At 56.5% G+C, this 14,684-nt stretch overlaps 1 protein-coding gene and 1 long non-coding RNA gene across 2 annotated transcripts; one reads left to right on the top strand and one right to left on the bottom strand.

The window, feature by feature from the left end:
• Positions 1–65: 65 nt before the first annotated feature.
• ATP6AP1 (ATPase H+ transporting accessory protein 1) lies at positions 66–7,483 on the bottom strand. Its single transcript, XM_067723821.1, has 10 exons — positions 7,277–7,483; positions 6,903–7,029; positions 4,447–4,521; positions 3,984–4,177; positions 3,515–3,555; positions 2,630–2,715; positions 1,985–2,226; positions 1,452–1,499; positions 1,139–1,370; positions 66–920 (listed from the first exon to the last, which is right to left on the bottom strand). Exons 1-10 carry the CDS (start codon positions 7,429–7,431, stop codon positions 711–713), a joined length of 1,410 nt encoding a protein of 469 aa, XP_067579922.1. The 5' UTR covers positions 7,432–7,483; the 3' UTR covers positions 66–710.
• Positions 7,484–7,505: 22 nt separating this feature from the next.
• On the top strand, positions 7,506–14,446 carry LOC137217212 (uncharacterized). The gene is made up of 4 exons (XR_010940056.1): positions 7,506–8,035; positions 11,714–11,838; positions 12,350–12,476; positions 14,126–14,446. It is a non-coding gene; the product is annotated as an uncharacterized lncRNA (long non-coding RNA).
• Positions 14,447–14,684: the final 238 nt, after the last annotated feature.

The following is a 14,684-nucleotide window of genomic DNA, read 5'->3' on the forward strand; positions in this document are numbered from 1 at the left end:
GCAGCCCTCAGCCAAGCGCATCCTCCCTTGTGCCCAGCGCAGAAATGAGTAACAAGAGGCCCAAGCATGGCGACCCGTCTTTATTTTATTAGGAAGGAAACCACGAGCCCCCCAGGCTCCTGCCAGGCACCCAGAGATCACACCCAGCCCTCCTGCCATGGAGGTCCCTTCCTTCTCAGGCCAAAAAAAAAAAAAACCCAGTGCACTGCTTATCCTTAGCACAACATCACCAAAAAACAATAACACCAGCCAAGCAGGACAGACAGTTAAATAGTACTTCCACACCCCCCAAACTCAGGGAACTTCCAGCTCCTGGCTGCTACAAGGAGCCCCACAGAGCCTGGGGAGGGAGCAGTGGCTACACTAAAGCACTTATAAACAGCAAGGGGCGAAGGTGGAGAAATGAGAATAAATAAGGAGAAAGGGGGAGGAGGACGGGCCCTAGAACTCATGGCCCCTTCCTTCACAATGACCAAGCCTGGGAAATTTGCCTACTGTCTACGCAGAATACATACACCTTGGTGATAGAGGTGGGGAGTGGGCAGCCCAGGGAAGACCCTCAGCAGGTTGAACAGAGAGCCAGACAGGCTAAGAGGAGCCAGGAGTCATGCTACCGTAGGCAGAGGGGAAGCCCTCCCGTCCAGCATGCCTCTGGTGGGAACGCGACGACCTGGACACCAGCACGCCCTCACCCCCCCGCAGACGCAGGGTCACACGATCTGCGTCAGAGCTATGGCGGGGCCCTTGTGGTCGTCAAAGCGGTCCATGGTCTTGAGGCTGAGGATCATGTGCAGGCCGTAGGTGAAGATGAAGAGCATGAACAGGGAGGTGAGCAGCCCCATCCAGATGCCCGGGGAGAAGAAGCCTGCACAGTCACTGGCGTAGGAGAACTGCTCACCCGTCACGTTGAAGGCCTGGATCTGTGGGACAGAAAGCACCGAGTGGCCCCGCACAGGGAGGCCCAGTAAGGGCGTGGGAGCACCAAGGCGACAGGACTCTCAACTCCATTCCCAAGCCCTAACCCCAACTCAAAGCACACTGAGACTCTTCAGGCCTCTGCTCCCCCAGCCCCTCCCAGTACTGGGCTACCTCCACCCTGGGCTCCCCACCTCCGGGCACGGTCCCTCCCCCTTCCTACCTGGAAGTCCTGAAAAGTCATCTGCCAGAGAGAGGGCTGTGTGCCGGGCACGAGGAGATTGCCATTCTTGTTCAGACTGCTGACATACTCGCAGTGGAAGGAATAGATGCTGGGCCCCGTGACCTGGGAGGCATTGAAGTAGGCGACGGAGCCATTGCTGTGGATTTCAAGGCGCTCCAGGGTAAACCAGTGTCGGGCAGACACCGGGTAGAAGCGGTTAGCCAGAATGAACCTGGGGGAGGCCGTGGAGGTGTCAGGCAGCTGGAGAGGCCGGAGCCGCACGAGCCCACCCGCACCTGCCTCTCGGACTCACCTGAATGTCACCGTGGTACCAAAGAGCTGTTCGTAGGTCAGCACAAGCCTGCAGAGTCAGAGGAAGAGGTGAGTTTTCAGGTTCTGGGATGGCCTTGAGCATCTTAGAGCAAGTTCCTCAGGTATCCTTCTACCTAAGCTGTACGGGGTCCTCACAGCCACCTGAAGAGGCAGTGCCCCCCACTTGACAGACAGGAAAACTGAGGCCCCATCACACCCTAAGTCAGGAACCAGCCAGCACACAGGTTCCCCACCTCCAGCTGAGAGCTCCTCCCTCTGGTTCACCTGAACCCATGGCCACTCCTTCAGCTCCCCCTGGGGATTGTGGAGGCTGCCCAAGGGGGAAGTAGCAGGACCCAAGGTATTAACCACCGAGGTCGGGCCGAGGACGAGAAGGCGTGAGGAGGCAGAGCTCTGAGCAACGCCCACTCAGGAGCCCTCTGCCAGCCTCCCCCCCGCCACAATGCCACCTGCATCCCCACGGCGGACAGCCCCCAACACATACTCCCTCAGTGGCACGTACTTCGCCCTTACCTGGCAACGGACTCGTTCCAGAAGGAGCCGGTCAGGTTGAGGCGGTCTTCATCCCCAAAGGTGAGGGAGGTCAGGTCCTTCCAGTGGTCCCTATATGCCACCGAGAAGTTTTGGGCCCAGAACAGGATCCGGGGGGCAGTGTCGTTGTAACTCACAGGGGAAAAGATCATAGGCGATGCCGACTGTCTTTGCAGCAGCTGGCGACCCAGACCCCCAGCCACCAAGGCTACATCGCGGGCCACCTGCAGAAAGAGCCCACAAGCCTTCTCTCAACAGCCCTGGTTCTCTCAGCAGGCCCTGAAACAAGCGGCCTGCCCTTGCGGTCCCGCTGGGCACTCTCTCCACCATCTCAAGTCCCACCAGTCACGCTCATACTCAAAGCTTCCTTTGGGAAGCCTTCCCCTGGTGGCCCCTAAGCCTTTGTGATGTTTCTCGTCTCTGCACCTTAGGAACACTTGGACTTACTGTCCGAATACGCCAGCCAGTAAGGCTGTTGGGGTGAGATGGGCAGCGGCCGCCTGGAAGGAGGAAGCAGGACTTCACGGCTCACCCACGCCCCCCGCCCCGACATCTGCCCGGAGGAGAAGCCGGCCCCCCTCCAGGCCCCTGGCCACACATCCCGGAGCCCTGGGCAAGGGCACGTACCCTAGGAGGGCGGACTGCCGTGAGGGCCGCCGTGTACGGAACGTCTTCCGACTTGAGCACGCTCAGCACCTGCCCGATGACCTCATCTGAGGAGCAACGGGGGGGGGGGGCAGAGAAGCAAGTCACAGGCGGCCGCTCGCGGCCACGCTTGCCACTGCCCGTGAGAACCCGCCCGACTGTCACACGGCAGGGGCGAGGCTGGGGCCTTCCATGCACCCTCTCGGAGGCTTCTCTTGACGGTGCTCAGCGGGATCGCCGTGTTGAGCTGGGGAGCGCCGGATGTCTGCCCTGTGCGGTCCCCGTCGCCGGCAACCGGCACGTCCTCTGGTGGGACGCCGAGACCCTCGCAGAGCCGGGTCCCAGCAACCTTCACTGGTGTTTGCTGTTTCCAGCAGCTGCTTCTCATCATCCCCCCAGCCCCAGCCTCCCCCCGGCCACCGTGGCCCCAGTCACTGAATCCCTAATGCCACATCCTAACTCAGTGGAGGGAGGAAAGACAGACAGACACAGAAAACTCCAACTCTACACCTGGAAAGTGTCCAGTGACCTTGCCAGGAGGAATGACTGTCCTTTACAGCCAAAGGAAGACCAGTCCTTGGAACTGTTTTTTGAAACGTTGCTGGTATATTCAAGCCCAAACCCGAGGATTCAGGCCGCCTGAGTGGAAACTGGCTCCAGGCTGCACACGGAAGGCCCCTGGACACCCAACAGCTCTGCCAGGCTGGGCCCAGCCAGAGACGGCCGAGGCCTGGGGACCGGCGGGGCCCTGCTCAGCTGGCCAGTTGCTGCCCTGGGAGGGCGGAGGGGCTGAGCAGCGCGGGCCAGCTCCTTGCGGCCAAGGGTGGGATGAGGACAGAAACCGTGCACCGCCCCGACCCCACTCACCGTTGCCTGTGAGCACTTCCTTCGGTGCCATCAGACCCGAGCTGGGGAAGAGACAGAACGTTAGAGACGCCCAAATCCAAACGGCCTCCGCTGCCCTGGGCCGCCGTCCTTGCCTGGTAGCCCCGCCACCTAGCACACTCGAGCTGCGGGCCCACTCCCGCCACCGGTACCTTTGCTCACCTCACAGCCCCGCCTGGAATCCCCCGGCCCTCCTCCCCCAGCTCCGGAGTCCAGCTCAAGTCCCTGCCACCTGCTCCGTGTATGGTCCCCGCTAGGCGGGCCAGCTCCCCGCCAGCAAGGCCCACGTCTGCCTTGTCTCAGGAGGCCCGACGGGCTGAGGTCCTTCCCGCCTCTTCTGGCCACACAGGCACCTTCTGGGAGGGCCTCAAGGTGCTAACGGGAGGGCTGTTCTCCTTGGCTGAGCTGCGCCACCGGGGCCTGGGCCCTGAGGCTAGAGGCCGGGCCGTACCTGGCTGTGTAGGGCAGGCGGATGAGCAGCAGGGCCGGGAGGCTGGCGTTGAGCTTCAGCTCCCGGAGGGTGGCCAAGTCCACGTGCAGGGGGCTGGCCCCGAGCTTCTCCTGCAGGTAAGTGGTCAGAGTGCTGACCGCGTACCAGTCGACGGCAGGAAGCACCAGAGAGGAGGGGGCCAGGTCCAGGGCATTCTGGGGACAGAGCGGCAGGCGAGAGGATGAGTTAGCAAGGGGCCAGTGGACCCGGGCCAGCCTCCCAGACCTCTCTGGAAAGCCACGCCCACACCCACACCGGCTCTCATTCCAGGTGACAAAAAAAACACGCCACACCCCTGGCCCTGACACTAAGGCCTTTCTACCTTCAGCCAGCATCTCTGGCTCCTGAGGGGACAGTTCTTACTGTGCTGGGAGAGGGGGCGCAGGATGGCCTCCAGGGCCTGCAGCTGGGAGAGGACCCTTACCTCCAGGTTAGAGAAGGCACTGTCCTGCTTGTTTCCAAACACGCCACCATACGCTGTGAAGTCCTCGATGCTCAGCTAGTAGGGAAGCAGGGAGATGGCCTCAGAACGCTGGACTAGGGCCAGGGCAGGGGGCAGACACCTTCCCTGTGCGTTTGCAGGGCCAGCAGAATCTCATTTAGAGTCAAATTTGATCTGGTCCGAAGAGTGAGCAACGGTGTATTTTAGGGGTGGGGTGGGGCGGTGGAAGGTTCTGTCTTCTCCAGCACCCTCTTGGCAGGGTGAGGGAACAAGGAAGGTGGTCATGGGGTTGGAAGGAAGTCTGTGGGCAGCTGATTCATGGTAACCTCGGGAGTAAGAGTCAGCCACCCCCCGCGAGCAGACGGGAGGAGCTGCGGAGGGAAGAGGGAAGCTGTGGGGAGGAGCTGGGGGGCAGCCAGGAGCACTGGTTGCACGTCCCCCAGGGCAGAAGTCAGAGACAAGGAGAGCCTGCGCGCCAGCTGCGACAGGTAGAGCCGCGTCCGTCCGGTCTGGATGGGACCCTTTGCAAAGGAGGGGGAGAAGTGCCCCTCCCTGCCTGGTTTTGGTGGAAGGGGAGAGAGAGGTGAGGATCTCAGAACATGCTGGAGAAAGCACTGAAGGCTTCTGAGCTCTCTGGGCCACAGTAGCCCCAACCCCATCCCTTTTCCTCTGCAACCTAGAGATGTCCTTCAGCTTCTGCCCCTCCATCCCAACTCCCAGCTTCCTCTGGCTTTTCCCGGTTAGGCCCAGAGGAGATCTTAATCAGCTTCCCTAACCTCCTCCTGTTTAGTATACATACTTGCCCGGCCTCCTCTCCCTTCTGGGCAGGAATGTTGACCCTGTCTGGCCACCTAAGCTCTCATTCTGAAAGCGCAGGAACCACCGCTGTGTCCTCATGGCACTCCCTGCTCGAAATCACCCAAGGCTTCCTGCCACATTTAGAACTGCAACCAACGTCTTCCCCCGTTGTCTCCCAGTTCCTTGGCTGACCATCTCCTACCCCTTTCTCTCGCTCACTATACTCCAGCCACACCAGCTCTTCCACGGGCTCACCAGGAGCGCTCCTTGCCCAGGGCCTTTGCACCTGCTGTTACCTCTGTCAGGAATGCCCTTCCCCTACAGCCACACGGCTCCATCTCTCCCTCCACTTAGGTCTCTGCTCAGATACCACCTCCACAGCGAGCGCTTGCCTGGTCACCCTTACCTTAAACGGCATTGCCAGTCACTCTGTCCCCTTAGTCTGCTTCCTTCTTCTCTAAGGACTACAGAACTGACATTATAGCATACACCAACTTAGCATTTACCTGTCACCCTCACGACAATGTCAGCATCTCCGGGGGGGCTTGGGTTATTCTGCTCACTGCTGTGTCCCCAACACCTAGTACCTGGTACACAGTAGGCAGAGTCCATATTTGACAAATGAATGAATTGAAGGAATGCCATAAGACAGGGTGGGGATGCCAGCTACATGTTTCACACGGACTGTGAGAAATGTTCCTCACAGCCCTCTGATGTCAGTGGTGTCTTCATTTTACAGATGCGGAAAGGGGCACTTGCAGAGTATTTCACATGTCCAAAGGCCAGTAAGTAGTAGAACTAGAACTGAGTTCCAGTCTGACTACATTATTTACCACCTCCTGGAAAGACTACAGGCCAGCACAGCCACCACCACCTGCCCACAGAACGACAGAGCAAGACCAAAAGGGGAATGAGCCATACAGGCCATCAATGAGGAACGGACAAGCAGAAGCTCGATAACCCAAACGACAGTCCTACACTGCCCTAGAACCTTCTTGTGGTCTACGTGCCTGCTTTAGGAGCAGAAAGACCCAGATGGGAGGGTAAACAGTGTGCTGGATATGAGCACAAACCTGGGGTGGAGGGGTGTCCAACAGACTCAGGCTGGAACCAGCTGTGGCTTGCACAAGCCACACAACTTCAGCCAATCCTTCTTTGGCAGTAAAACCGAGATAATGACATCAGCTCAGCATAGTGCGAATGAAGCACTCAGTAAGTGATCATTCTTCGATTCTCTCTCTTACGATGATTACAGTTAGAATCACGACTCTGCCACCCATTAGCTGTGTGACCTTGGGCAAGTCATTTGCCATCCTTGGGCATCACTCTTCTGATCTGTAAACAGGGTTCATCATCCCCACCATGTAGAGTAGATCAGATAAGGGTCTGGCACTCACTGGGCATCTGGCCTCTGACCCTTTATTTCCCCCAATCAAGTGGGTGCCATTTCAAGGCCCTCACCATTCCCACTGAACGTTCTCCTACATGCCTTCCCAAGGGAGGAACCACACCTCCCTAGAGTTGGGACAAGGTCACTGAAGCTTCCCTTGAGGAATGGGCCTCAGTGTCCTGGGGCGGGGGGGGGAGGGGGCCTGCCTGCCTCCTGATGACCGAGGGAGAGAGGGCTGTGGCAGGCGCACCTTGTCCTGAAGGAAAAGCAGCACGTTGCGGGGGCCCAGCTCCAGGGCGGGGTCTAAGTAGGTAGAGAGCTGCATGTCGCTGGTGATATGGCCCTCGTGGGTGTCGGCCGCAGGAGCCCAGAGGTCTCTGGCAGGGGACAGAAGACGTGCTGTCAAGCGGAGGCTCATGGCTTGAGATCGGAAACCCACGGGCTCGCAGCTTGATGCGTGGGGCCCAGAGCTTAGACCCAGCCCACTCGCTATGGAGCCGCCGAGTAAGGGACAGTCCCCCTCTGGGCCCCGCCGCCCCTCGCCAAGGACAGCCCCGGAGTCGGGCGAGGGCACCTCAGCCGACGCGGCGCGCAGCGCAGCCCGCCCCGGCCCGCCCCGCTCACCGGTCACTCGACCACAGCACCAGCGGCACCTGCTGCTCCGACGCCACCGCCACCGCCGCTGCCGCCACCATCACCAGCGGCAGCCATGGCATCTGCCAGAGCGCCAGGGACCGCCGCATCCCCGCCCGCACTCGATCCACCGCCGTCGCCGCCATCAAAACCTCTCGGCCTCCACTGCCTGGACCCACCGCGGCCGCCGCAGATCAGGTGACCGTCGCCCCCGCCCGAGCTCCGCCTCGAGCCGCCATTGGCCCGGGCGCAAGACCGCTTTCCAGACCCTCAGGTTATTGGACGAAGTGGATGCCACTCACAGCCGCTCCTTTTCACTGGTTGGCTGTACGTGTCTCCAGGCGCGCAAGCTCCAAGTAGGAAAGGGGGCGGAACCGAGCTCCGCCGGCTCCCACAGCCTCCTGCCCCTCTGCGGACGCCGCGGGTTCCAACCCTGCAGAAGGAGCGGGGCGGAGCGGGCTCCGCTGGTTCCCACACGCACAGCTTCCCCCTTCCCTGTTTTAATCTTCTTAGTGCTTAAAGTAGCAAGAGTGGTTTCTTTTTCCTGCAGATGGACCCTCCTTTATACAGGTAGGGAGAGAAGAGGACGCCCAGGATAGCGTCCAGAGGAACGCCAGCACTTACTATGGGCAGGGAGGAGGATCCAGAAGAGAGATCGGAGAAGGAGCATCAAAGAGGAGGGGGAAACGCAGGGAAGTTTCAAGCACACCATGGTTAACAACGTCATTCTCGACTGCTGCCAGGAAGCAGGTAGGATGAGGACAGAAAACTTTCTTGTACTTCGCAACACCAGTTTGGTGAGAGCGATGTCAGTGTGAGGAAGTGGAGACACGGTATAGATTGTCCTTTCTCGAAGTTTGCCTTAAAGAGAGGAAAGAGACAGAGTGACAGCTAGAGTCAGAAGATGAGAGACACCACCTCAAATAAATTGGGAGACTTTCATCTTTTTCTGTGCCATTACAAAAATACATGTTTAGTTGCGCCAGCTCCTTGCTTGTGGCATGTGGGCGCCTTAGCTGCGGCAGGCGCGCTCCTTAGCTGCGGCAGGCGCGCTCCTTGCTTGTGGCATGTGGGCGCCTTAGCTGCGGCAGGCGCGCTCCTTAGCTGCGGCAGGCGCGCTCCTTAGCTGCAGCAGGCGCGCTCCTTGCTTGTGGCATGTGGGCGCCTTAGCTGCGGCAGGCGCGCTCCTTAGCTGCGGCAGGCGCGCTCCTTAGCTGCAGCAGGCGCGCTCCTTGCTTGTGGCATGTGGGCGCCTTAGCTGCGGCAGGCGCGCTCCTTAGCTGCGGCAGGCGCGCTCCTTAGCTGCAGCAGGCGCGCTCCTTGCTTGTGGCATGTGGGCGCCTTAGCTGCAGCAGGCGCGCTCCTTAGCTGCGGCAGGTGCGCTCCTTGCTTGTGGCATGTGGGCTCCTTAGCTGCGGCAGGCGCGCTCCTTAGCTGCAGCAGGCGCGCTCCTTAGCTGTGGCAGGCGCGCTCCTTGCTTGTGGCATGTGGGCTCCTTAGCTGCGGCAGGCACGCTCCTTAGCTGCGGCATGTGGGCTCCTTAGCTGCGGCAGGCGCGCTCCTTGCTTGTGGCATGTGGGCGCCTTAGCTGCAGCAGGCGCGCTCCTTAGCTGCGGCAGGCGCGCTCCTTAGCTGCGGCATGTGAACTCTCAGTTGAGGCATGCATGTGGAATCTAGTTCCCTGACCAGGGATCGAACCCCGGCCCCCTGCATTGGGAGCATGGATTCTTACCCACTGCACCACCAGGGAAGTCCCTTTCTGTGCCATTTTTCATTTCTCATATTAGTGACCATTGAAATCTAGCGGGTGAGTATATGGGTGTTCACTGTAAGCTTTTTTTGACCTTGGTACATGTACTGGGTTGAAGAGTATCCCCCTAAAAGTCATGTGTATCCAGAACTTGTAAATGTCACTTTATTTGGAAACAGGATCTTTGCAGATGTGATCAAAATAAGGTCATGCTGGATTAGGTTGGGCCCTAAATCCAGTGACTAGTGTCCTTGTAAGAAGAGAGAAATTTAGACACAGACACACAGGGAAGAAGGCCAATTGATGATGGAGACAGAGTTTTGCAGCTGCCAACTGAGGAACTCCTGGAGCCACCAGAAGCTGGAAGAGGCAAGGAAAGATTCTTCCCTAGAGCTTTCAGAGGGAGCACAGCCCTGTTGACTTTGGACTTCTAGCTTCCAGAACTGGGAGAGAATAAATTTCCGTTGGTTTAAGCCTACCAGTTTGTGGTAATCTGTTATGGCAGCCCTGGGAAACTAACACGCTATATGTTTGATATTTTTCATAATAAAACATATAGGGAAGGACTTCCCTGGTGGTGCAGTGGTTAAGAATCTGTCTGCCAATGTAGGGGACATGGGTTCGTGCCTGGTCCGGGAAGATCCTACATGCTGCCGAACAACTAAGCCCGTGCGCCACAACTACTGAGCCTGCGCTCTAGAGCCCACAAGCCACAACTACCGAGCCCACGTGCTACAGTTACTGAAGCCCACACACCTAGAGCCCATGCTCCGCAACAAGAGAAGCCACTGCAATGAGAAGCCCGCGCACCACAACGAAGAGTAGCCCCCGCTCGCCACAACTAGAGAAAGCCCACGCGTAGCAACAAAGACCCAACGCAGCCAAAGATAAATAAATAAATAAATTTATTTAAATATATATATATATAGAGAGAGAGAGAGGAAAGTTTGATCAGGCCCATTGCTGGCAAGGATGTCAGGAAATAGAGTCTCACCTACACAGTGGTGAGAGTATCGATTGGTAGAACTTTTTGGGAGGCTAATTTGGCAGCGTCTAACAAACTAAAACGTGTCTGACCTTTAACCAAGCAGTTTCCCTCTTAGGATCCATTCAACAGAAGTACTCAGCCAAGCACAAGATGCACATACAAAGAGATCCACTGCAGCGCCGTTTGTAGTTGCAAAGATGTGGGCACTTGTGACTAGACACTGGGACACTGTGCCCCGCCACTGCTGCTGCCGCCCCTGCCCCTCAAACACCATCTCCCTGGCAGGATTCAATCTGCGTGCACACGAGAAGGGGGACGATGCTGGGAGCCGCTGCACCGTGTACACAATGACTCCCACCCAGCCCCATGGAGCTGACAGACCATCGGTCACCTGCACTTGTCTGAGAAACTGCTTATGAGATTGTAGTCATGGTTGTCACACATGTGGCTCTGACTAAGACAGTGGCAGTTGAGCTGAAGACAGGAGGTGGGCTTGGCATGGTCAGGGAGGACAGTGGCTGAAGGTGGCTCTTGGATGTCTCTGAGTTGGGGACTGGGAGATGAGATCAGTTGGGGATAGTTAAGTCTGGGTTGTTTGTGGGGCCCCCAACTGGCCATGTCCGGGCCAGCTGAGGGGAGAGGTTTGTGCTGGAGCCTTCTGTGCCCCCAAAACCCTGGGAGAGGTTGGAAGTTCTAGTGCCACGATCTGATTTGTATTTGAAAAGGCGGATCTGGCTGTGGGAGCAGAGCGGATGATAGGGATGGGAGTGCCAGCAGAAGCCAGGAGGAGGCTGTTGCCATCATCTGGGAGAAAGATGATGGGGGCCTGGCCAGGGTAATGGAGGGGCAGAGAGGGAAGGCAAAAGAGACTGCAGAGGTCACTGCCTCAGTGTTGGTGCAGGACCGAGGTTCGACCAGGTGGCATGATGGTGGGGCAAGGGCCCCAGGAGCATCTGAAGTGAGAGGTCGAAGCCAGGGCAGCCAGCGGGGGGTGGGGAAACCAGAGCCCCTCATGCTCAAGCCCTCCCCTGGCCTTGCTCTTGCTGTCACTCGCTGCCCTGGGGGTCAGTTGCATCCCCTCGGTCTGTCATTCCGTCACTCACCAAAGTCCTAGAAATCTTTCTCGGCCCAGCACCTGGGGGGGAAACAAAATGAGGACCCCCAATTGGGGCATCACAGTAAAGTCAAAGTCCTCCAGGCCCAGGACAGACCCGGCAAGGGACACGTTTTGAGAGGAAAGTTCTATAATGATGCCACAGGAGTGAAAGCTGTCGAGGGAAGGGACAGAGGCCCCAGGGATCAGAACAGTGACACAGGGTGACAAGAGGAGCCGATGGGACTTCCCTGGTGGTCCAGTAGCTAAGGCTCTGTGCTCCCAATGCAGGGGGCCCGGGTTCGACCTCGGTCAGGGAACTCGATCCCACAGGCCACTACTAAAGATCCCGCATGCTGCAACTAAAGATCCCACATGCTGCAACTAAGACCCGATGCAGCCAAATAAATAAATAAATATTAAAAAAAACAAACGAGGAGCCAATGGCCATGGGCAGACTTAGGAACACAAAGGGCACCATTTAAATAAAGTTTCAAGGCAAAGACTTTCTCAAAAGTGTGACCTTGCTGGCCAGCAGTCTCTTGCTCACCATCCTTAAGGGAGAAAGTCCCGTGGCTACTTTTCTTCTTCCCTCAGTTCCCGGAGGTCCCTGGAGTGGTGACCTCGAGGCTTCCTGAAGCGGTTGCTATGGGCCAGGCACTGAGTCAGACTCGGGCCCTGCCCCTCAAGTTCACAATCTGATCCGGAGGAGATGCAGAATAGTGAGTCACAGCCCAGGGTGATGGATGTTCCAAAGGGGGAGACACGGGGCTGGGAGGGAGCCACAAAGGGGGGCACCACCTGAGTCTGCTTTGACCACAAGGTGACAGCTAAGCTGAGTCACTCGCTAACTGTTGACAGCGCCCACGAGCACCTTCTGTCCGGTGCTTCATTAAAACCCTTCTGGGCCCCCATCAACTCCATGTCTGCTTACATTGTTTTAATATAATGTTGGACACATTCCAAAATATGTGTAATATCTGTGTGCTACGTAGATTACATATGTTACGTAGACACTTGTGGCCTGTGTCTTACACACGTTACACATGATGCGTTATTTTATGTGAAATATACAAGAAAAGGAGCCCTCATCACCCACCCCAGACTCCACAGAGTGCTGCCAGTTCCTGGGCAAGAATCTGTCTCCCCCAATCCCTTTTTCCTGCCCCACGCCCAGAAGTAACGGCTACCCTGAATTTGTTGTTTATCATTCTCTCTTTTTTTCTCTTACAGGTTGACCACTTCAGTATGTCCCCCTAAACAGTCTAGTGCTCAGTCTGCTCGTCCTTGAGCTTGACGAAATGGCATCATCCTGCGCGGGGGACGCGGGTAGCATCGTGCCATCCTTGTTAGTCTGGTGGTAAGCCTTCCGCGACCCTGGTTTCACTCTTTCCTTGGTAGGTGCCGGTGCTCCCTACCGTCCCTGTTTGCCGGGAGGCTTTTCACGACCTACGAACGCAAGATGTCTCAGGGGCCGCGGCAGACGGCACCATCGTTCACAGTGATTCAGTCTCCCCCTTCCCTTAGGAGCACCCCTCCTTGCCCATTTCCAGGCAGGAGACACACTGGAAGAGACAGGTTCCAGGGCACCCCACCGTAGCTGGGATCCGGGGATCAGGAGACCACCAGGGTCCCTGTGGGAGTGTTACAACACCCGCACAGCAAGTGACTAGGCACTGGAACGTTGCTGCTGAAACACTGAACTCCATGCTGTGCTGGGCGTGAGACAGGTGAAGGGGCGGGAAGGGCGCCATCGCCTCACCCCTGCATCCCACATCATCTCGAGTGTGTCCCCAGGCAAGGTGGAGTCCACACCCTGAGCCTGCTCACCCAGACCACCTCTCAGCCCTCCCAGGCTTGCCTTCCCCACACACTCCTTGCCCCCCGCCCCTACACTGGCCCAAAAAAGAAAAGTTGCAAAATCCAGGTGTACAGCGCAATGACTTAGCAAAGCAAACAAAAACACTCCCTTGGCATCACCAAAGTCAAGAACTCAAATGTCTACCTCCCCAAACCCCCCATCCCCCTCCCATCACTTCCTTCTCCCTTCCGCCAAAGTGACCACAAACCTGATTGTTGTGATAATCTCTTTGGTTTTTATAATTTTACCAATTGTGTCAGTCCGTCCAGGATGCTATGACAAAGTACCACAGACTGTGGCGTTTATAAACAGCAGAAATTTATTGCTCACAGTTCCCGAGGCTGGAAGTCAGAAATTAGGGTACCATCAGGGTAGGGGAAGGCCCTCTTCCGGGTTGCAGACTTCTCATTGTATCCTCACTGGTGGAAGGGGTGAGGGAACTCTCTGGAGCTTCTTTTATAAGGGCACTAATCCCATCATGAGGACCTCACCCCCATGACCTCATGACCTAAGCACCTCCCACAGGCCCCACCTACTAATACCATTAGGGGATTAGGTTTCAGTGAATTGGGTGGGGGGACACAAACATCCAGGCCATCACACGAGATAAGCAGGCATCCCTCAATATGATGATTTTGTTTTGTCTGTTTTCGGACTTTATATAAATGGAATTAATCAGTATTACATTTTGTGTCTAGATTCTGTGCTCAAAATTGGGAGGTTAGGGACTTCCATGGTGGCCCAGTAGGTAAGACTCCGCGTTCCCAGTGCAGGGGGCCCGGGTTTGATCCCTGGTCGGGAAACTAGATCCCACAGGCCACAACTAAGAAGTCCGCATGCTGCAACAAAGACCCTGCGTGCTGCAACTAAGACCTGGCGCAGCCAAAATAAATATTTAAAAAAATTGGGAGGTTAATGTGAGTCATTGCATAACAGTAACATGACTGCTATTCCCCTAGGGAGATGTTCTGCCAGTCATCGAGCCCTTCTAGTGTTGAGAGACATCTGAGTGGTTTCCCACTTTAGCTAGCACGGCTAGTGGTGCTGCCAATACTTGCGTATGTGCACATATACGTGCATTTCAAAGGGTATATATATCAGGTCATAGAGTGTATGTACTGGGCTGAATTGTGTCCCCCCAAATTCAGGTCCACCTGGAACCTCAGAATGGGACTTTATTTGGAAAAAGGATCTTTGTGAGTATAATTAGTTAAGATGAGGTCATAGTGGAGTAGCGAGCCCTAATCCAGCGACTGGTGTCCTTAGAAGAAGAGGCCATACAAAGCTGGAAGCAGAGATTGGAGTGAACTTGTGTCTTCAAGCCAAGGAACACCAAGGATTGCTGGCCACCACTGGAAGCTAGGAGAGGGGCAGATCCCTCCTCAGAGCCCCCACAAGGAGCCAACCCTGCCGTTACCTTGACCTTGGACTTCTGACCTCCAGCACTGTGAGAGAATAAATCTTTTGTTGTTTTAACCCTACCAGTTTAGGGTGCTTTGTTACTGCAGTTACAGCAAACTCATACAGTACACGTATTTTCAGCTCTGCCATTGTTTCCTCTTCTATGAAGTGACTGCTCACATCAATCTTCCCGTTTTTCTATCCGATTGTTTATCCTTTTACTGATTTATAGGAGTTCTTTATTTATTCTGGGTGTGAGCCCTGCGTTAGTTACGTGTATTACAAATCTTTGGGTTTTGAAGCAAG

The sequence above is a fragment of the Pseudorca crassidens genome, chromosome X, assembly GCF_039906515.1.
Source record: "Pseudorca crassidens isolate mPseCra1 chromosome X, mPseCra1.hap1, whole genome shotgun sequence".
Taxonomy (NCBI): domain Eukaryota; kingdom Metazoa; phylum Chordata; class Mammalia; order Artiodactyla; family Delphinidae; genus Pseudorca; species Pseudorca crassidens.